Source organism: Haemaphysalis longicornis, unplaced genomic scaffold, assembly GCF_048455015.1.
Source record: "Haemaphysalis longicornis isolate Haplotype H1 unplaced genomic scaffold, Haemaphysalis longicornis Haplotype H1 scaffold_3, whole genome shotgun sequence".
In the NCBI taxonomy this organism is placed as follows: Eukaryota; Metazoa; Arthropoda; class Arachnida; order Ixodida; family Ixodidae; genus Haemaphysalis; species Haemaphysalis longicornis.
The window spans coordinates 221,018,297-221,042,096 of record NW_027526335.1 but is presented as its reverse complement, the minus strand read 5'-3'; the positions used below and the strand labels follow the sequence as shown (position 1 = coordinate 221,042,096).

Here is a 23,800-nt window from a genome sequence, read left to right as displayed (position 1 = left end):
ATGGCGCCAGTGAACCCATTACAATACCAAGGTGTGTTAAAAAAGAAGAAATGTAGAAAGAAAGAAAACGCCCGCCTTAGCTCCAGCAGGGCCGCTCGGAAGAAAGTCCGGGGATGCACCGTCACTGACAAAAACCTGTCGCGCGACAGCACTCGCGGAGCGGGGGAACCCACAATACAGAGAATCGAGAGGGCTGCGGAGGGGTCACGGCGCGGAACCAGCTCTCGTGATCGGCCGGGGAGCTCTTCGTTCCTCCCTGCTTTTCGTCTTTCGGTCAAAATTCGTAGGTGGCTGCGTGGCTGAGTGGCCCGTCCACACTTCACATCGGCGCTGTGCCTAGTTGAAGTTACGCGTAACTTTTTTTGTAAAAACGTGCATCTTATGTCTCCGGGGAGTGTCAGCATCAACATGTGAAGCTACGAAAGCTGTGGTAGAAGCAAGAACAGTGGTCCGCATTCCAAGCATCTCGAAGTGACGACTCCACTAGCCACGACACACCGTGGTGCTTGGGATTATTGGCACTTTGATGCGAGTGGATACGATGACTCTCGGACGCAGCGTGATTTGGAATACGTGGGATGTGCTTCGACGATCGACTGAAATTGCAAAGACCCCTGCATGACTTGGGCAGGTATCGTGCGCGCGTACTCTTCGTGATAGTGCTGCACCACGGAGACGTGCGCTTTTCGTCACAGGATACCCTGCCAGGCCTTGCTGTACGAATGCATTGTCAACGGATCAAGGTTCACCAAGGCAAGGAATCCAGCTAAGGATTGACTTTCTATTTTAATTCTCACGTTTTGCTGTTAAAATAAAAGAGGTTCAAGAAATATGTGTTTACTTGTGTTTTAATGGCCCAAAAAAATATAAGGAACGAATTTGCGAACGGTTACTGTCGATGCTCGTTTAATATTTTTTTTATCCGGGAGAATAAATTTGCTTTTATGAACAGATTGAGCGCTACTGACGGAGCGCGATGATGAAACAATGCATTCAGCAGGGCGAAATCAGCTGAAAAGTGCCGAAATGAGTCTAGCTAAATTTTGTAGCGCTACTTAGGTTTCCCCGAAGGACGGAATTCTGTATTTCTTGTTAACAGCCAGGCGGGTTTGTAATTACACGGCTATTATTGACAAAAAGGCCTAGCGCGAGCACCGGCACGCTGGAGACGGCGTGGTCTCCGGCATGTTCCTGCGTCACGTGCCAGCGCGCGCCGGATCCAGCGTTTCCGCGTCCGGCGTATTTCAGCGTTAGGTAGTTCCATAATCAGGCATTCGCTGGAAGCGGAGCTCCAGCGCCGCTGGGTTTTCCGATAGGGTGCTCTCCTGCTTAGACCAAATGGTACGCAGTATGTGTCCGCAATATTTATGAAATAAAAAAGGAAACCCACTCTCTTTCTGATCCGTCCAGACACGTGGTGGGATGTGCTGAGTAAAAAATGAGTTCGGGCTCCTGTTTACCTGACTGCATATATAATAAAGAAGGTTTATCGCAGTGGCAGAAAGGACGATGACTAGACGGGACAGGCGCTCATCCTCCCTTGTTACTGCCCTCGTCGTCACTGCTTCATTTAGAGTCATATTTACCAAGTAGCATTATCTGGTTTATCTACATACGTACATTCTCCCCTGTCAATATTCCATCCCAGTATTTTCTCGTCCTCAATAATTTGTCACTTGTTGGGGAGTATGCTGCTCATTGAACTGCGAGCTTGGCTAAAAACACATCATGTGTGGTGAAACGTCATGTGGCGTCAATGTCAGGGAATAAAGTACAGCAATCATTGCCTCTATTTTATGCTCTTGACTCTGCTTTAACTTCTGGAGTGTTCCCGTTTAAAACGTGACCATCCAGCGCTGTCCTCCAACCTTCAGCTCAAACGCATTGCCGCGACCCTTGTCCACCGCAGATGGGTGCGGCGACCCAGCCTGCCCGAGCCCCGGGCCTACTGCACGGCCCTGGTCATCCACCACGAGCTGTGGCTAGCGGGTGGCCTCAAGCCCTCGGGCAAGGACCCCACGGGCTTCTCAAACGTCGTCGACGTACTGGCGTACCACTCGCAGAGGAGCCGCTGGGAGTTCCGCTTCATGCTGTCACGGCCACGTCATGGAGTGGCCGCGGCCAGCGCCGACGACCGCATCTACATCATCGGAGGCATGGTCTGCCAGACCGGCGCGTCAGTGGACGACGTGGATGTCTACCACCGGCAGAGGTTCACTTTCTTGGACTGCGAGTTCCTCCCTAAGAGGCTCACCGGTGAGGAGCCACGCCATAGATCGTGGCTGCGCAATCCCACATCTTGCCTGTTGTCAGCGAAGGCCACTCAGATAGCTCAGGTGTGACCTACGGGTTGTCAGCCTCTCCACTGAAAAAAGGAATGCATGATAAGGCCAGATTTGTTTAGTTTGAAATATGAGGAAGTGGATGAGGAGACAGCAATTGTAGACAGAGGAGTGAAGAGCACATGTCACACATTTCCCGTTTCTTATATTTAGAACTGTAATGGGTTGAAAAAGAGACATTCGGTGCTGACGTCCAGCCACCATTGTCCCTGATCCTCTCTAAGGAATAAAATTGTAAGGGCACCTTCAGGTAGCTCTTGTGTCTTAGCTTTTGATGTTTTGTTCACTGAAATAAATTCCTCAATTTCCTTTCCTTTCCTTCCTCTTACTTTTGGAAAATGAGGTCTGTCGAATCGAGCCTGCCGGCCAGTGCGGTGGCCGAAGGAGGACTAGTGGCATGTCACATCGAACAAAACTGTACAATAGAAGAGACAACAATAAAGCAGAATCATAAACGGTAAGAAGAAAGGTGGCGCTACAAGTAATTAAGAAAACTATTAAAATGAAAAATCTCCCAGGGAAATGAATCTGTCTTCTACAGTTATAAAAAACTAAATTTGAAAGCATTGCTTCGGGCAGATATCGGAGTCAGTGAATATTCATGATCATGACGTGTACGTCGCATTGACAGGGGCCTAACACTGTCCAGGATATCTATTTTTGTGTTACGAGACAGAGTTGTGCAGAAAGGAAAGGCGAACGAACTCTACTTCTGAAGTGAAGGTGCCTTTTAATTTCAACAGGGTTGTCGGGTAATCAACCATACAATATTCTGCATCTCCGGTTGCATGATATCTATTTTTTGCGGGCACCTCGAATAATGGAAGCATACTCAAGCTTTGAACGAACACAGGTATTAGAGGCTAGAATCTTAGTGCGCGTGGGTGTAAATTTTAGCTTCATTTTCAGAAAACATTTCTCCTAATGCAGAAGGGGGGGTATGAAAGACGAAGTTAACTTGCTTGTTAAAGTGGTACCCAAATACCTACACTTATATTTATGTTTAGGATCTATAATGATGTATATTATGATCTATATTATATTGTCACGGGACGGAACAATCCCCGTTGCGCGATGGCCCACCCCCAAGGACGGCGACAAAGAGCTGTGTGTGCGGCGCAGCCAGGCCGGGCTCGGTTATGGCGTGATGTAAATAGTTCTTCACCATTATGTAAATACATCGCTTCATCGCTACATCGCTACATTGTTCCTGTCATCTGCCGCCACGTTACATTTGGTGGAGTGTGCGGGTTCGTCATCCCCATCGTGGCGCCAGCATCGCATCGCATCGGCGTGGACGCAGCCGCCAAGGACAACGAAGCCGCGCCGGGCCGCCCCAGCCCAGTCGAGACCAGAACAAAATGATGTCCCCCGCGCCATGTTCGCCAGCCCGAAAGACCCGCATGAAGACCAGACGAAACGAGCCGTGCCCAGACAAGCCGAAGATGTGTTCCCCCGCCCTTCCGTCCGACGTGACTCGAGGACCTTTGGTGCTTCGCCGTGGTTGAAGCAATTGCTGTTGCTGGGCCAGGCATCATCAACGCCGTCATCGTCATCCGTGGCGGCAAGTGATTCGTCACTGCATTTTTCATCCCAGCACTCATGCGCCTTCATTCGCCCATTTGCTGCGGCGTCGACCGGGACGGTCGTCATAGACCGGGGAGGTGATGTCACGGGACGGGAAAATCCCCGTTGCGCGATGGCCCACCACCAAGGATGACGACGAAGAAGAGCTGTGTGCGCGGCGCAGCCAGGCCGGGTTCGGTTATGGCGTGATGTAAATAGTTCTTCACCATTATCTAAATACATCGCTTCATCGCTACATGTTTCGTGTCATCTGCCGCCACGTTACAATATTTATGATTTTTAATACCTATATTTATGACCCTGTATCTTGGGGAATAGAAGTATTGACTAGGATTTAGTTTCGTGGTGATACGCAGTAGCACACTTGTTTTAGTGTTTATCTGCCTGCTCAATTTCTGACAGCAGTTGTGGAAAGGAATAAGTGCTTGTTTTAATTTCACATAATGACATATTTATATAATTTCTTTGAAAATAAAACGATAGTCTGCGTAAAAACCTACAGACACATTTTCAGGAATGAGAGGCGCTAAATCATTAACATAAATCTAAAGTAAGGCTCCACTCCACGTTGTGAAGCTGGTTGGACTGTGAAGCCGTAAACGACGCCAACAACGATGCTATGCAACGTCACCTGAATTCTCACGCGTGCCTCTACAAAGAGTGAAACAGAGCCTCTGGCACCCGTTACCTGGCTATCGCGGGGGTGGCGTCCTAACAGAGCAGCGACGGCCGAAAAATAACGGAGAAGCGTCTGTGAACGGTGAAAAGGTTGGCACGCGCGGCTGTGGCTCTCTCACGGCCTCCCCCTCACTCATGTTTCATGCATTGCCGTCAAAGAGCGCCCTCCCGGCACCTCTCCCCCAGAGGCTGTTACGTCCACCGCTAATTCCAACTAGGTGAACGCCGTTATTATACATTGTGCGGTTCGCACTTAACACGATGGCTTTGAATGAGGACCTCTCGCTGTGCTCGCTGAGTACACCGTCTGTCTCCCCGTATCCTATTGTCGCATGGTTTAGTCGGTAAGACGGCGGGCTGTCGCTCCGTTACTCTATTCGGGTGCAGGTTCGACTTCTGCAGGTGTCAGTAATTTCTTTTGTTTTTTCGCGGGAGTTTTATGTTGACGCCAATGGTTGCGACAAAAACCCTTTGCTGGTACAAGTATACTGATTTGCAGTAAACCAAAAATTGCCCCTTTGCACTTTCCAGTGGGACGCCCGAAGACGCAAGAAGAACAGTTGTCGAGGAATTTGAAATTTCTACATAGCAATGCCCATTTTCAAGTTAAGCCCGAATCCACTGAACATTTTTTGAGGCAAATCTTACCACTTTTTTTTCTACAACTTCCCACCTGGCACTTTATCGAAGCTTGTCCTCAGACATCTAGCACACGTGAAATTTCATGTACACTAGTAACTAACTACGTAACAGCAGATAACCCTTTTGTGAATTCATGCTGATGCGAGTTCGCTTCCCGACTGCGGCGCCCGCTTTTCTGACGGAGGCGAAAAGAAAAAACGCCGGTGTGTACGAGATTTCGGCGCACGTTAAAGATCCCCAGGTGGTCAAAATTAATCTAGAGCCCTGCACTACGGCGCGCCTCATCGCCTGCTTTGCGTCGGCGCGTTAAACCCTACAATCAATGAATTCATGCTGACGCTTCAATAGTACATTGAGTTCACTGAAAAAATGATGAAGTGTTCATTAACTGCTTGTAATACAGTGGGAGGTTAATTACCAAACGATATGGGGTCACCTTTATTATGAATTGGTTTAACGTGTGCTTGTGCTGCAGCCTAATCAGCAAGTATTTGCCCTGTAGATAGTGAAAAATTAAACAGACGTGATAGAAACGCTGATAATCAACGTATTGGTCTTCAAGGTCATTGCACTATAGGTCATTACTTGTAGGTCACTGCATGAAGGCGGAAGTTCACAATCATCGGTATGAGGAAAAAACGCTGTGGAAATGAGCGTTGCATTTTTCAGAAATGACACGAGAGTCCGTTGTTTCTATACGATTAACCTTCAGTTTAATAGTTCCGACCTTAGAGTCACCTAAACACTGCCAAAAGTTTCAAGGGCTACTCTGAAGGCATTCTCTCAATGTGTTACTAAAAATTGGCTCCAATCCACGCTGTGAAGGTGGTTGGAAGCGCGAAGCTTTAAGCGATTCCCAGAACCATTGCTCATGCGACGTCAATTGAATTCACGCACCTGGCTCTAGAAAGAGTGAAACCAGAAATTCTGCCAGCCGTTACCCGGAATTCGCGGGGGCGTCGTCCAGAAAGCAGCAGCAGCTTCGGCCACGGCCGGGCTAGTGGGCGGACAGATAGAAAAAGACAGAGTCGCGAGATAGAAAACAGAGAGGGGCGTCTTTGGAAGGGTCCGACAGCGGAACCTAGCCATCCTGATGTGCTAGCTTGGGGCTACACCACCGCTCGACACAAGGGCAGACACCGAAACAATTCGGCATGCGAGCTTAGTGATCCCCACTTATACCGATTTAGACTAGTTAGTTTAGTAAGTTCCAGAATTGCGAGAGAGATGAGGGAACTTCTATAATTGATATTTATCAGAACCAGTTGCTACTTTCGCCTTTTGTAAACCCCTTAAAACACAACCCAGTTGTTATTCACCAATTTAGAAATCGTAGTCCCATTCGTGGCAAGCATTGCGCAAAAGGCAGGTTTCTCTAGCAGCCAGATGTCTGTATGTGGTTTGTACATTTTGTTTTCCCGACCTGTAAACCCGTCCTTAACGTATGGTTGCCGTCCGACCACTTAATTCCGTCGGATGCGAGTTACGCTAGAGGTGCTCTCGAACATTTTTATCAAGCCGTGCGAAGGCACCGCACAATGGACCAGAACCTGCACTAAGTCAGGCCCAAAACAACCGTGGCTGAAGCGGACGACGAAGCCGTACCGCCGACGCCTCTACCGGCTAGCAGGCACTTCCGCGCGGGGAATGGTGGGTAAATTCGCGGCGCCATCTCTAGTGTGTTCCGTGAGTGAAACCCTCCGCCCTCCATCCTAGGCGCCGGCTCCGCGGCGTTGGGAGTTTTCGCTCCCGCGCGACACGAAAGAACTGTTGGCTGGTAGAGCTAGGAAGCTTTGCTTTAAAAATTTCTTGCTTGTGCCGAGCTTGTTTGTAGATTATCGTGCAATTTTGTCATCCGGAGTGTCATTGTTGCACGCTTTTCGCGAAGCCTGAAAGCTTATCACGGCTTGTGTGTATTACACCCGTCTATTAGAAGTGTTTAGACGTTGCTCGTAAATTTTTGGACACGGTAAAAAATTCTCAACATACTAATGTATGGTGTTGACAAACAACTGTCAAGACGTCTCACATCATTTAACAAGGATCTTATTATAGCTACATGATTTGCCTGAGTAAAATATTTTAGACGATTGACTGGTTCAATATTTTTCGTTCGATCTGATACCTTAAATGAAGTAATGAAATACCTTTATGAAATACCTTTATGGTCAGGAACACTTGGTTCGATTACGAGAATGCCGTCCGAAAAGATTTCATTTAAACGCAGTAGATGGAGAATTCACACCCCTAGAGTGCAGTCATTCACAGCTGGCCTGAGGGTGAGCAAAAATACGATGTCCAGAATTGAATCACCAATAGGAGAATAGTCATAACGTACATCGTCCCAAACATTTATTGGTAAATTTATTACATGGAATTGGTGGTATATGTTGATGGTGCAGATCGGACACAAACGATTGCAGGTACAGAAGGCGCTTCAATATCCGCGTCATGCCACCTAAAGGTATTCTGCCATGTAAAGGTACTCTTTTTGGTGTAAAGGTATTCTTTTAATGCCATGTAAAGATATTATTTTTCAATTAGAGACCTGGCGAGATTTTTCTGCAGTCTACAAAACCCAAGCAGCAACAGTTGATCATAACTTTTCTATCCCCTGCGTCTGAATTGAGAAGTTTTAGTTGGTAGTGCACTGAAAGCATACACCGACCTTAAATTAGCGCTGGGTGGAGGATCAGCCCAGTTTCACATGATCGGGAGCAAATAACCAAAAGAACATGCCTTGTATATGCTCTCTTCGCTGCAAATGTCGTCGAAACACCATAGTCTTCTGTCCCCTCTGCCACGTAAAGGCCTCTCTTCACATTTCCGCCAACCTCTCACTCTCCTCCCACGATAAACACAACGGAGGTTGGCCCAAATTTGCTGCCTTTCGCTGCTCGTGCCATCTGCTCGAACCTTTTGTCACTTTTTGCACCGCGACCGCTTTCTTTACTTGTAGATCAAAACATTTTTAAAGGCGTATAGCAAAAATGAAACAGCCATGTATCTTGCATTAGAACAACCGTAAAAATATCACATATACATTGATGTCTTGCCTCAAATATGCCTGTTGTATTTTTTTTTGCTCCGCCTTGTTGAGGAATATGAAAATTGCCACCAGCTCTCATAGTTTACACACGATGTTTTACCTATATAAGCGTCTCGTTCAGGAAATGCTTTATCTTTTGGCCGGCCGGCTGAATCGAGGGGCAGGCGGACATACAGACCAAAATGTTTGCGTTTAAGTAGCTCAATGAAGGCTGTCGTCTTTAAAAACCGTGAGAATTCGTGCAAGCTGGTTTACCCTCTGCTTTAAAATATTTCCAGGTGTCGCAGCGGTCACAGTGCCGCCAGAATCAATCGATTCCGGCCTGAAGGTAAGACTCAACGTTTACTTTGAAAACTTGGCCATAAGATGAACGAAAAAATAGATCAAAATAAATTGCGGCAGAGCGAAAACGTGGCTCCTTATGTGACGTTCGGTGCTTCAACTATCTAACGTTCCGTGTTTCACCTACCTGTTGCTTCACCTATCTAAATAGGTGAAGCAACAGCTTATGAATGTCTTAGGTAAGAAAAAAAATTGTTTTTATCTGTAACTGCAACTCCAGCTTATGGATGTCTTTATGATATTTTTTTGTCTGAATCGTGATTGACGCAAGCAACGAAATAAAAAAATGTACAAAATGAAAAAAAAAAACGCGCCGGAGAAGGGAATCTAGTTTAATTATCTCGTTTGACAGGTGAAAAAGGCGTACAGATGTGAACTAAAAAAAGCCAACCTGTATACTCAGCTTGTACGGGCTGTTTTTCAGAAGGCTGATGCACCGTTGCCCCAATTTGACGTGCGCGTCATGTTTCGTCTGGTAACGTCATGGGCAGTACACACAAACCGCAGTTGACGTCACAAAAAGCCAGCTGTGTGGAGAGTGAGAAAGCGTATAAGCTGAAGCCTCTGGCATTTAAATGAATGAATGAATGAATGAATGAATGAATGAATGAATGAATGAATGAATGGAGGAAGGAAGGAAGGAAGGAAAGAAAAAACGAAGTTGGGAGAGATTGGGAAGGGAGAGACAGGATGAAGGGAGGGAGGGAGGGAATGAAGGAACGGAGAGGGAAGAAAGGAGCGAAGGAAGGAAGTAAAGAATTGAGTTAGGGTGGGAGAGAAGGGTGAAAAGAAGGAAGGAGGAAAGAAGGGAGGCAATGAAAGAAGGAAGGAAAGGAGGAAAAGAAGGAATAAAGGAGGGAGGGAATGAAAAGAAGAAATGAAGGAAGGAAGGTTGAAACGAGGGGGGATGGAAGAAAGAAAGGAAGGCAGTGAAGAATAGAGTGAGGGAGGGAAGGAAGCGAGAAAGTGATCAAGCTGTGAAGCAAGCTGGGGACTGTGAAACTAGCAAGGGATGAGGAGTTCCCACGTGAGATAATTCCTAAATTTGTTTATCGGTGTACTGATCTATAGTCACAAATAATTGCAGGTTGTACGCTGGACGTTTAAGTGGCCCGTTTTCTCTGCGAGCCAACTGGCTATGGCTTTTCTTTTCCTGGTGAATCAAGCATCGCGTTAGAGCATGCGAGATCTCACTATTAGGATTCGGTGTCATTTTTTATCACACTTGCGTGTCACGTGCTTTCCTGTAACGTTGTATGCCTTAAATCGAGGAAGAAATGCTCACCGCTTTTCACTACGAAAATTTCTCTGTAATCTACACCGTCCCATGAACGCGAAATTCTGCAATCGCCGAACGTCTTCTCTTATCTACTAGCCGAATGTGCCCTCACGTCATCACCATGATCATTTTCCTTTGAATTTCTTTCTTCTTCGCTCAGTTAATTTAACTCTTCTCATATTAACCCACGTCCGTATTGCCAAACAAAAACGACCTTTCGCAGAAATGTACTTCGCTGCTTTTGTAACGGCTGCTCATGTCATGGCGTGCTCCAGTTACTGCCTAGTAGGCCAAGTGTTTCTCATACATGTTTCCAAGGCGGAGAGGGAGAGAGAGATAGTTTTATTAAGGGAAAGTGCCCCTAGTCTGGGATTTCGTGTATGAAGCTAAGGGCCTGCGGTGCCCGTTCTGTCAGCTGTCGCTGCAGGCAACAACGCATTCACCCGGGCTACCTTGGTTTCCTAAACGTCAGCGAATTTTTCTGGAATTGGGGATGTTGCTCGTGCCGCATTCTGGAGGTCCCAGGCACTAGGAGGTCCCTCGAGACTATAATTCTCCGTTTTTCTTTTCAACTCAACTCAGTTTATTTTCGGGAAATTCCCTGAGAAGTTCCAGAAATTCCCTGAGTCCATGCAGATGTTCATTTATTGTTTTTCTTATTCTTTGAGCCCAGGGCCGTTCAAGGGTGAGACAGCTGAATCAGATTTGGGAGCAGTTTTTGAAGCAGCGGAATCTCGATTTTCAAGCAGAAGAACCTTGATTTGGAGCAGAAGAACGACATTTATTATGTCACCTTAGGAGCCTAAAAACAAATTTTTGGCAACTCATAAGTGAAGTGCAGTTTTTAAAAGATTTTGAGCATACAGAACACTGAAACAGCCTTTCAATGAAGTTTTTTCTACCAGAGTATCACAAGTTACGAAATGAACTACCTTTTTACATATCATTTTTAAATTTTTAGGCTCTATGCATAGATAGCGTGTAGCGCCGTTGAAAATATTGAATGGAAATCTAAGCAATCGTAAGGCATTTTATTGTCATGCGAATGCCAGAATTGTCATTTTTCAAATCCCAGACTCGGCCTTACACACAAGTGTAGAGCCACGGCAAAAGTTGCACAAAGCGAGGTGACAGTCGTCGCACCCTACCAGGCCTCCTATTTCAATCCCCAAGGGGCATGTTCAATACAATCGTAATTTGAGTAATGTTAGTATGTTTAGCCGCCTCCCACTTGGGAATAAATTTCACTTCAGATAAATGAACCATTATTACTAGCATGAAATAACAGCCCGTCCCGCTATCGGACACTGCTGGAACACTTTGCTGCGATGTATCCTGCGCCGCTACTTCTGCAGCGTCGATCGTCCCATTCCCGCCGCTCACAAGCTCGCTGTCAAAGGCAGCAATAACTCAGCGTTTGATAACACCGCAATGAGTCCAAAATTTCACTTCAACCACGCACCGGCCCTCACACTCAAGGCCGAAACACGATGAATTCACGGGCACCACGTTGTTTTAAAAGCAAAGCTTTTTACCATTTTAACAATTAACTTTTTAATATTGACATAAGCAGTACGCCATCATCGTGGTTACCTCCAGAACCAACGTCCTTGCTTGTGCCTCGCTCAAGACCGAAAATATGATGGTAGCAGAAGAGGCAGCCATCGCCTTGGCTCTCACTGAACCAAGGGTTCGTAAGGTTGTCACCAATTCCCAACAAGCCTACCAGAATTAACTGTCGCGTTTGGTGTCCCGACCTGCACTGTGTGTGCTAATAAACCACTCCCCAAGTGGTTCCATTCAGCTCATCCGGACACCCGCTCACGCTTCCATAGAGGGCAGCGAATACGTCCACCAAGCCTGCACTTTTACCCCCTGTACTATGAAGCTGCACAGTCACTCGCTTGTCTCGTTGAGGGACATAACCCAGAATTATCGTCTTCAGAGACAGACCCTACAATGGCGTTACCCTGACCTTTCCAGAGAAAAACAAACTACCCTACGGCACATACAACCCGGCTCCTTCCCACACGCGACGCCTCTGCACTTCATGCACCCCAATCGCTACGACGCTGAATGTAAATATTGCTGGGAAGCAGGAACACTCTGCCACATAATCGGGTTGTGCGACTTTAGTCCTGAGCACCCTCCTCTCTTTCCGTCAACTACCCAACAAGAGAAACGGGTGATGCTGCTGTCCAGCCCCTGTCTGCCTACCCAGCTTCAGTTGGTGGACAGAGCACAGGTGGCGCGGACTGCATATGGGCTCCAGTGAACAAAGAACCACTCCCCTGGGCCGCAATCTGGGCCGTTCAGAAGTCTGAATAGAAGTACTTCATCCTCCCTTCTCCTCCGCGTTCTCCTCCGCGTTCTCTTCTTACTCCTTCTCCTTCTCGTCCTCCTCCACCATCTCTGCCGTTTTTTGTAGAGTGACGTGACTGAATTTAAAGGACGTCGCATGGGTAATTGTTGTGGGGCCATTTGCAGCTTTGCTTTGCAACCAAATTCACAGGTTGGATTGGAGCGATTTTTTGTTGAAGTCCCGTCTTTCGAGTCCCGCAACTTCCCGCAACAGACGAAACGACTAATTGTAAACCCAGCCACCCCAATAACTATAACCAAGGTAGAAATCGGCGAAGAGCACGATGCCTGAACCAAAAGCACCTGCTTCGCCCTGCGGCCATGTTCTCACATCTTCACCACACCAAGGTGGCGGTCCCGAGTGATGTCGTTCCGGAGATCAGCACTCCAAAAATTGTATTTTTTTGCATCAACTTCCACAAGTTTTTTGATGCCCCCGTACACATAAGTATTTTTTCTACGGAACTTTGGAAGGGTTTTCGATGGGAAAACTCTAAAAACGCACAGAATATAACATGTGCAACCCGACATTGTCACTTTCGAAAAAACCTATCCCGACGAAAATTTTATGCAGGTTTTTTATTGAATGATCAATCAAGTAAACTTTTACGAACAGCATCACCTTGGGGATGCTGGAAAATTATGCCGTCAGTAAGCATTTCTTCCAACTGAAACTGACGGGAGCGTTAAAATACTTGGCTCTCAGACTGTGTTAGAGCAGTTTAGCGCAATTTTTTAATTTTCAAGCTTTTGGAACAGCCTAGCGCAGGAAAACAACTTTGTATCAAATCTGCGCAATATGCGCAGCTGTCTCACCCCTGGCCGTTTTTTGTGCAATCTTTTGTTCAATATAACGCCGGATTTTTTTATCTGCGAGGTAATCAATCGTTTCGAATCCTAATTAGTTTGTAATTGTGCTGCTTAAACCTTAGCACTTGTATTTACTTTTTTTCACTTGTATATCTGCGTAGGGGAAAAATCTTGTAGGTACAATTGAAGTAACCACTCGCTCTACAATCAAATGGTGAGCCGACCCGTCGCACGGGGCAGCACTGGCGAAACAAGGGAAGCCGAATAGGGTATTTGTCATGTTTCCGCCGTAGCTGCTGGCAGGGCTCTCCACCCAACCGCAAGCATCCCCGCTGTCGTCCCTTGTTCTGCTTATACTTGCCGTTAACCGAACGTGCCGCGGCCCATTGGCGCCTTCAGGGTAGTGTAAGCAGCAGTAACCGCCCCCTGCTCTCGTTAGCTTGTCGTTGAGGATTTGAACACTTGAAAAGGGGCGAAATAATCGATAAAGGCACTCGGCTGTATTTATTTACTTTTTTTTCAATTCCATTCAATTCCCCTTATTTTTGACAATGTTTGCAGTTATAGCACGTTCAAAGTACAAACGGAAATCGAAAATTGACTTTACGTAACCTTTTTTTTTTCCAGCTTACAGCAAAGCACATGAAAACCGTATTACGTAACATTTTGTGAGGCTTCACAATCGACTGTCACAGATTTCTTCGGAAAAGAATACAGTAAGATCCATGGTACTCATTGCGCAAAAACAAACAAGGACTAAGAAGAAAACGGCGAGGACAAAGGCACTCTAACAACTGAAATCCCTTGTAACGATCCATTTGTCACTTGTGTTTTCTGACGCACCTCGTCAAAGAATCGAGGAATGGACATTTGAGAAATATAAAGTAAAACATACGATTTCGCATATTCTGTAGTAGCTACAGTGATACTCTCATCAGTTGCGCGTAACAACGCGTTCTAATGAATATTGCGTTATGCGTGCTTATTCTCATTGTATTTCTCTGCTTCTCTCTAAATAATCGTCGGGCAAGCAAGCCTACAGATTTCGGTTCTTTATTGTCCATCCAGTTATCCTAAATAAACACTTCTGTCGGTTAAACGTACCCATGGCTCTTGATGATCACTTCAATAAGGCGACAACCGAATACGTTGGAAATACAGCGAATGGTAAACTCTAGTTTTTTCATCTGTCCAAAAATGTTCTTCCTCCCCAATCAGAGTGGGGCCACTTCCCGGCCACCGTCGTCGCTGAAGCTGGACCAAGGAGACCAGGACAAGAAAAGAAGACCTCCGAAGCTGCATAAAAGTGTGGTGCGTATACGCTAATTTCCTTCGGCCACTAGGGATTGCAGTGTTTACCGTAGTTGCCACTTCACGATTAACCACACAATGTCACGCACAAATAGTTCCGAAGAGGCCATTTTGTATTTTTCTGCAATAAGACAAAAAACTGACAAGCACTGATTCGATTTGATAATGCTCAAATCCAGCGAAGCTGCATAATCATCAAACAGCACTGTGCAGTCACAGGTACGGGATGGCGTGGTGACGTCATCCCACATCGGTATTTCAGGATAACGAAGGCAGAACGGTTAATGTGGTGGTATTTATTTTAGTATTTTAGAAACATGCGTACGGTATTATCGGGGTGATATTTACTATGTAACACTGTGTACTACGTTAAAGGGACATTGAAGTGAATTTTTCAAGCCCCTGCTTTTGCTTGCACTGCGTAGGCTGGATCAAACAAACCCACTTGTTATTGCTTATCCGGGCGATAAGGCGTATTTAATTTATAAAGCTTGAAAGAAAAAAAACTACCGTGCGCGATTTGCGGCGGCTGCACCCACGAACAGCGGTGACGTCAGTACACGATGTAACGTGACTGAACGACGTCCTCGACTAGAACTGAAACCAGTTTCGGTTTCGGTTCTCTGAAACAACATGCTTGGTATACGACGTAATCTGGGAAGAACGTTATCGAAATCTCAGTAATCAGTATACCGCGCTTCCTCCATGCTGTCAGCTGTAAAATGCGTTAGAGAAGCCCACCAGCACGGCTTGGAATCGCAACAATCACTAGCCGAGGCGTACGGAGTTGAAAAACGGCCCCCGTGTTACCGCAGACGCTCAAATGCGATCCGCTTTTCACCATTCTGTGGAGCTTGCGTGGCTCATACCTGCATCTTAAAAAGCGTGTTCGCACCAGGCCAAAGGTCGGCTGATTCGGGACTATGCCCACTGCCCGCAAACAGTCATTCATTTCATTTCATTTATTTACTCTCAATGCACAAGAGAGGAGTGGTGGAAAAACAAATAACAGTCTCTACAAACAAATGGAGCATGTTTAAAAAGGGTGTGCGTTTATCGTACTCTTGAAGTTGGCCGGGTCAGTGATTGATGCGATGGAAGCGGGAAGGTGATTCCATTCCGAGCTTGTTGTGGGCACGAACGAATTAAAATGAAGCTTCGTGCGGCTGCTTGGAGTTCCAACTTTGAACTGGTTATCGCTGCGGTATAAAATGTAGGATGGCGGCAAAAAAAGTCAGTTACTTAGCGAAGGCCTAGAATTATAAATCTTGTGGAAGAGGCACAGGCGCGAGATTTTGCGGCAAAGTGATAGGCTAGGTAGATTTAAAGTTGACTTTATATGAGTTACGCTTGCTGTACGGGAATAGTTGGACAAAATGAAGCGAGCGATACGATTTTGAATTGCTTCGAGTCTTAATATGAATGTTTATGCGTTGATCCCATACAGAAGATGAATATTCGAGCTTAGGTCGCAATAATGTTTTATAGAGAAGGTTCAGTTGCATCGGGGCAAGGGAGAAATTGCGGCGTAAATAACCAAGAGTGCGGTTAGCATTGTTTTTAATAAGGTCAATGTGAGTCTGCCAGGAAAGGTTGTCAGAAATTGTAACGCCAAGGTACTTGTAAGAGCTAACTTTAGTAACGGGAAATTATTAAGCGCGTAGTTAGTAGAAATATCACATGTTGGACGTGAAACTCATTATCTTGCATTTAGTAACATTAAGGTTCATTAGTCAAGTATCGCACCAAGATGAAACGTTGTCTAAGTCACACTGAAAAGCAAGGTGGTTAGAAGGGGTTTTAATGTCGCGGTAAATAATGCAATCATCGGCGAAAAGCTTTATGGTGGAAGAGATGTTATTTGGCAAGTCGTTAAAGTAAATTAGGAAGAGTAGTGGGCCCAGAACGGATGCTTGGGGGACGCCAGAGGTTACGGGTGAGAGGGGGAGTTGTATTCATAGTAGTTACAAATTGGGAGCGGTCTGTTAGAAAGCATTCAATCCCTTTTAATGTTAGCATCAAGATTAAGTTTGCTTATGGCAACAGCACGCCAACGAGAATTCGCCTGTGGTTTAGTGCCAGCCGGCACGCGTTCTGCGAACTCGCTCGTTGAGCAATGAGCGTTACAGGGCAAAAGTGGTGAATTCAGAATAGAAAACATTGCCTTAAAACATATAAATCAACGTCAGAAAAACACTGCCTCATTGGGGATTTGAACTTGCGACTTGCAAAATTACAAACCTAGTGCTCCAGACCACTCGGCCACACGCCAGGGAGGCCAGGGGCGCAAAATGAAAGGTATATAACGTATATCTTGTTTACATTTTAATTTTGCTTTTGCAGTTCGGGCAGCTTAGATGACTATTTCTTGTATAGCGCTTGGGAAGTAAGCGTCCCCCAAATTCCTACAATATCTCATGTCTAGCGGCTGCATTCCTCAGACAGAAAAGCGTTCACAGATCTGTGGTCATGCTGCTGACAGCTGCGTTTGTTCACAAGAAGCTGCACCCCGGGTTTACGTGGTACGATAAAAGTTCCGGTTGATTTTATTTCCTTAGTACCTATAATAACTTCGCTGGCTCATCTGCCACCTTCAATTGGCCTTAGATTTTCCTACTAGAGTACCAGTCATCGAAGCGTGGCTTGTGCGCCTGTGTGGAGCGACTTGGACTTAGCGCTTGATACAGTCTGCTAACTAGCAGAATAAAGGCACATAATTCTGGCACAAACGTTCTGTGGCTTAGTTCCAATTGAGTGAACGAATTGGGACGAGCGCCGTTCGCAGGCCGGCGAAACGCTGGGCCTACTGACTATGTCGGAGGGTCGGCGAGCCGTGCAGTACACCAGTCATGCCAAGCCATCTTTTTTTTTTACGTCAAATGAAATGTAGAACATTAGTGAGGATGCAGAGACAGGGAAAGCATTTTCTAAGTGATCTTTCTGCTCAATAAAGCCGCGTCAGCGCAGCGACACTGGTCGAAACATGGCCTAAAGGTTCCAGTCTACAATTTGCGCTAGTAATTCCGGAATGTTTGCGAATCACTTCAGTGTTCTTCTAATATCACCGAAAGCTCCGCATTATGATGCAGGAAACTCCTGTAATCCGATATTGCATCGCCAGCTTTGTCATAGAACTGGAAAGTGAATTTTAGCCTATTTCGTTCATAGCGCTTTTAGCGCCCAACTTTGATATATGAGCGTGAATTAGGTGGTAAGAGATGCTTTTGTGGTGTTTTTATACTACCTAAAAATTTCTATTTCGGCGTTTGTGCCTAAATGCTTATAAATGCCTTTTTGCGAAATCGGTGCCTGTACGAACACTATTTAACGTCAAGTTTCGTTTTCGAAGCAGTTCTAGATCGTTATTTTTATTCACGTTACCGGGGAGAATTGACTGTTCAGAATTCTATGGTGTTCAACTCAGTGCTCTAGTTCAACCAACTCCAGGAAAACAACCGCTGGCGGCAGTGAAATGGGAAGTTCACTCTCAGTGGCACAGTTTTAAATTAAAAACCCATCGAGATGGTGGCAGTTTGTCATTGTTTCGACACTTCTCAGAGGAATTTTCAGCTTCGTTCAGCGTGTATTCCAAGCACACTTCTTGAAACATTCAGTCTAGACCTTGTTTCTAGAAGCATGCTCAAACCCAACTCTATTTTCATGCTCATGTTGAGCATCGAGATCATTCCCATATTGAATAGCCGATGGCGAAATATAAGCGCGGTAGCTGCATTTTCTTGTGCCTTAAAGGGACCCTGCAACACTTTCGATAAACGCGTTCACTCTTTCCTTCGCGTCTGGAAGCACGGCGAAAGCTACAGTGTTCGCCAGCATGGAGAGGCACTGCGTGATTTGCTGGTCGCACCGGATACGCCTTCCGTTTCTGCTTTGTTTTGGTGTGATTATTGTTATCGAAAAGCGGTCATTGCTGCAACTCAAGGAAAACCGGCCAACAGCCGCTACATGGCCTCAGTGACGTATTTTGGGCCGTCGAAGAATGTCAATACCTGGAAAGCGAGAAAATTCTTTTGAGCGAGTTTCCAAGTTGTCTGATGGGCATAGAGCAGTAAATTTTGGCCAAAGTACTTTGCAACCCCCTAATGGGTGTGTTGGGTGACTACATTCTGCAAGCATTTAGGATTTCAAAAAATGTTGAAAAAGTGTTGCACGGTCCCTTTAAAATTGACACTCCTGACAGGCTCTAAAACACGGTTCTCCATCAAAAACCTGGAAAGCACCTTTCCTTTCGCAAAATGCTTTTCCGTGTATGAAAGTGTACTTGGAAGTATTCTGACGATTTCTCGAAAAGTTAGGATATCACTGTATATCAGAAAATGGCGAGACTTGTAAGTCCTACGTAAACGCATGTTAATTTCTTGATAAATCCTCCCCTCTCTGGCGTTCTTTATTGTCTGTTTTTGTTGTGTCGTAATTGAATTTCGTCAGGCAGACAAAGTCGATCTGTTGTAATCAATATTCTCACCTCCCAAGGATTCTTTTTCACGCCTGTTTCACTATATGCGACGCTCGAGAGAAAGCGACCGTGGCCATTAAACATGAGTGGGGTCTTGCAGATTAAGCCAATGGATTAAGCGGCTTCATGCAACAATTGAACGCGCCATGATGAACTGTTGGTGGCTTTGTGCAATCACAAACTATAACATTTTTTACCTTCCTGTCGTAGGTACAGATCATTTGAAATTATTTGCGGTTTTCTAAATACTTATGGTTCCCATACTTACGGAGTTGTAGGCCTAAAACGTTGTTATTTCTTGTTATTTTTTCCGGTAAAACGAGCTTTTTTTATTCCTAAATATCCGACCTTTAGTCATAATGCAGGCAGTGCCCCCGAATCAACAGCGGTGATTCCGCGTTACCATGATAGCGGCACCCTTTTCCTCGGCGGCCAACTTTGAACTGTAGCAGCGTGCGCACTACTTGTTAGCCCAGCGACGGCGCTGGGCGCGCAGTCGTCTCCGGAATAGAGCCGCAAGAGTCAGAATCACACAGAAGCGTGCCATTAAAGGGGCCATGAAGACGAAATAAAACTTTGTTCGTACTAGCATGTGGTTACATAATCAGTTCCACTCCAGTCACGAATGACGTTTTTATTAACCGATGAAACGCGAGAAATATGAAAAACAAATTCAAACATTGTTGGCCTCGATGTAGCCAAAGCTTTCGACAACGTCAGACATTCGGCCGTCCTGCGCCACCTGAGACCCTAAACGTGGGGACCAAAACATACAACTATGTCGGGGATTTCCTTTCAAATCGTACGGCTAACATAGAGTTAGGGGGTGCCTCCCTCCGGAACATCGAACTAGGTAACTGGGGCACGCCTCAAGGGTCGGTCCTATCTCCGACATTGTTTAACGTTAGCCAGGATAGGACTATCCGAGAGGCTCGATAAGATAGAAGACCTGAGATACACCATCTACGCGGACGATCTCACTCTGTGGGTCAACCGTGGTAGTGGCGGGCACATTGAAGATATACTACAGCAAGCCATAGATGAAATTGAAAACTACCTAGAAACTTTGGCACTCAAGTGCGCCGCCGAAAAATCCGAGGCACGGTTCTTCGTCCCCGATTACAAGCGGAAAGCGAGCAGGAACAGCCACAGCATAAGACTGAAAGTAGTACAGCAAATCCCCGCGAGGGACAAGATCAGAGTACTGGGGCTTTATGTCCAGGACACCGGCAAAAACACGAAGACCATACATCGACTAGAAAATGCGGTGGCACATATTTGCAGAATAATGAAACGCATCTCAAACAAGCATGGGGGGATGAAGGAGCCCAACCTCCTCAGTGTGGTTCAGGCCTTCGGTATCAGTAGGATCCTTTTCGTAGCCCCCTACATGAGGCTGACAAAATCCGATAAGAATAAGTTGGACATAATAATAAGAAAGGGAATCAAATGTGCGCTAGGTCTTCCCTCGAACACGTCAACGGCCAAGATTCTTACTTTGGGCGTATCGAACACTCTAAATGAACTCATAGAGGCGGCAAACGCATCGCAACAGCAGGGACTGTTGGGCAGCAGGACGGGCCGCAAAGTACTCAAACGTCTGGGATACCAGACCAGTGAACTAGCCAAAGATACACGAGAGATACCGAAGTCGATCAGGGAGAAAATCAAGGGAACACCCATGCTCAGAAACATGCATTCCGCGTATCACGAAACTAGACGAAAGAGCAGAGCCAAAGCCCTGCAAACCAGATACGGCGGACAGACGGACATACTTTGCACCGACGCAGCAGCATATCAGAGTAAAAGCGCTTACGCAGCAGTAGCGGTTACTCAAGGCGGGTTCCCAGTCTTGTGTTGCACGTAACTGAGTCAGGACGCGGCGAAGGCCGAGGAGGTAGCCATTGCCTTAGCAATGACCCGGCGGGAAAGTAGAACGATAGTGAGCCACTCTAAATCGGCCGTCAGAAATTTCTACCGAGGGAGAATCTCCAGCGCCGCTTTGAGTACCCTCGCGAACGTAAGAAACTCTGCAACCGAAGAGGTACAGCTCATCGGGGACTCATTGGGAATGAGAAAGCGCATGCGACCGCCCGAGGTCTAACAGTCCGCGCGACCGCCGCCAACGCCGCCGCTGCTGATGTCCAGTCATTGGCCTCAGCCTTGCATGCCGGACGTCCTTCCGAAATGACGGCGAATGAAGGGCCGAGTGACTACAGCAAAATCACGCAATATTATGTATACTGGAGAGGAATATACTACCTCCTGCGGATCCGCAGCTGAGTAGAAAAGAGGAGATTTACTGGAGACGTTTGCAGACGGGAGTTTTCCAGAATCCAGTCCTATATAGTAAGCGGCATCCGAAAGTCGTCGACCCAAGATGTAAGGAATGTAAGGCTCGAGCGGACCTCGTCCACATTGTGTGGACCTGTCCTTCGTACAAGAAATCGCACCGATACGTAGCATCCTGGGAGGCAGCCGAACCTCGGAAGCCCAACGCAAGATCATCAGTCTCGCCCTAGAAGCCGCCACGTCCCAAGGGATACCGGCCGACTAATGGGGGGAGGGAGCACCTAACGCCCCCTTTTTGACTGGTGTGTAATAAAGTTTTCACTTACTCCCTGACATAATTTGTGATGAGTGCAGCAATTTTGCAGGAGCGAGGCATCTAAGTCCAGCACTAACATATAATTATCAGGGTGTTGTTTGCATATCACATTCTAGGGATACGACCAAACAGAACTAGATGTCCCACTACGATCGCACAGTCACAATTTTTCGCGATGGCTTTGGACGGTAGCCGCCTATCGCACAAGCAAGATTCCGTGACGTCATGCAGATGTCGCCGGAAAGATGCCGGGGAGTCGCCGTTCTTCGTGTGTTTTCCTTAATTTATTGATTGTGCCTTTCAATCTTCAGATAAAATCGGCATCGTTGCTTTTGGGAGGAAGCGGTCTTTTTAGCGAACCCAATGCTTGCTAACTCTTCATGGTCTCTTTACGACTACGTTGTAAGTCGGTGGACCTTCTCGCCCTTTGGGTACAAGTGTTTCACGAAGTTTTCGTGCAGGAGGAGTGAAGTCCTTTTGTTTAGAGGCAAAGGTGACCTCGCGATGCCCAGATCTGTACTGAGGGGAGGGATCACTCTACTCCTTGCTAGCAGGACACGCGTAAGAAGAGCACAGTCCCCAATACCACGCCTCACCCCCAATGAGACAACTGTGGCGACGAAACTTTGGCACAATTACCGAATGTTTCCTTCTATTCGGTGCTCCGCATCGCACAGGTCGGGGACAAGGACCGTTCCATGGAGGAGATCGAGGTGTCTCCAAATGTACCGAGAAGGCCACATCCTCCCAGGACGGACGCCGGCGACGTGGAAGACAACGAAGGGGTACGGCATCATCAATCACAGCAACAACAACCAAAATGCCGGTGGAAGAAGGGTTAACAGGCGAGCTGTAGGGCCCGCACCGCATTTTTCTTAAGAGAGAAGGAGAGAGAAAGAATGCACTTCTTTATTAGCCAAATTTTGCCTAGTGGCGTGCTTTCGTCAGGACTCCAATCGTGGTGCCAGCTGCGACGGCCCTTTCTACGAACCGAAGCTTGTCGTCCGGACTGGAGTGTAACAGCACGTCCGCCTTCTCGCCCACTGCTCACTAGGGGGACAGGAAATTCTGGCTGTATTGCAGTTTTTTGACACCCCCTGACCACATGCTGGAGAGTAGCAGGTTCTTTACAAAACCGGCACAGAGCGGACTACTGGGTGGGGTAAATTCGGCGCAATGTTATAATTTGGGGAAACGTATTTGTTCGGAGAAGCCTAAGTGAACGCTGCAGGGCTATTGTTAAGGATTCGTGGGCCGGTAGGCAAACCGTGCGCTTGAGCCTGATATGTTGTGATCTCGGGGTAGGCTATCAGCGGGAAAGCCGCATCTATCCTTCGTGGTGCTCATTGGGTTCGCTCTCGGGCAGCTCACGGTCTATACTGATCAGGAAGCAGTTTGCCGCATCAGCATAGACCGTGCGGTCAATGTTATAGGTGGCCTTGCCGAAGGCGCGTGCTCTTGCCTCTGTTCTGCTTGCATGGTGGACTGCATACACGTTGCGCGGTATGGAAGCTACTGAAATCTTCGTTCGAAGTTCGATCGGCACATCCGATCGGCTACTGTCTCTCCAAATGCCATATATTGCACGCCACCATATATTCCCCGAAATGCCGCTTCTGCGAAGATCCCGGGACGCTCTTTAATATGGTTGGGGGCTGCGCACGCGCCACACTATTTTTGCCAAACGCATTTCTTCTTACGGGCTTTGGGAGAGAGCTCTGACAATCTCCGACTTCAATTACCAGCGCCTGCTGCTGTTGCAGGCTGTTGAGGCTGAGAAAGCTCAACGGGTATTGGACTGAAGACTCCTCCCCATTGCTTTTCACAATAAGCCCGCGTACTCTGTCTTCAGAGGATGTCACTACAAGTCTGTCTAAGCGGCTTCCCCAGTGAGATTTGGCCCCTAATCTTTGGCACTGGTTTGATAGATGAGCCTCGATGATCTCGGCTTGTGTTTTACCCCCAGCTTTAAACATTGTTTCATTCGAGGCGCTTCCTGGAAGCCTCATAGCCTGCTCGTGGTCCTTTATCCATAGTGCGTCCAATTTAGTCGAGACGCGCCGTTGTGGAGGGCTCCGAATTAAATTTGGCTACCTGGGCCCCTTTAACATGCGCCAAAATCTCGACACACGGGCGCCCACATTTGTTTTTTCAGGCTTATTTAGTAAGGCGTATTCAACGATATAAGCCAGCCGCGGTATCTTCAAGGCCTCGACAAGCCGAAGCGTGTCCGCCTCTTTCATGCCCGTAGGCTTTGTCTTTATTCTTGGGAGGACGTGCGTCACTTGCCGTGTAGTGCGTTTGCTGCCGCTGATAA

At 46.8% G+C, this 23,800-nt stretch overlaps 1 protein-coding gene across 1 annotated transcript in view; it reads left to right on the top strand.

Annotated features, from left to right (window-relative positions):
* The window catches only part of LOC144175721 (beta-scruin-like), an 82,770-nt gene that overhangs the window by 23,505 nt on the left and 35,465 nt on the right, over nt 1–23,800 (top strand). Inside the window, exons 9-12 of the mRNA XM_077704755.1 lie at nt 1,910–2,256; nt 8,577–8,626; nt 14,309–14,401; nt 22,161–22,268. Coding sequence (XP_077560881.1) covers nt 1,910–2,256; nt 8,577–8,626; nt 14,309–14,401; nt 22,161–22,268 — 598 coding nt within the window. The remainder of the gene's footprint in view (nt 1–1,909; nt 2,257–8,576; nt 8,627–14,308; nt 14,402–22,160; nt 22,269–23,800) is intronic.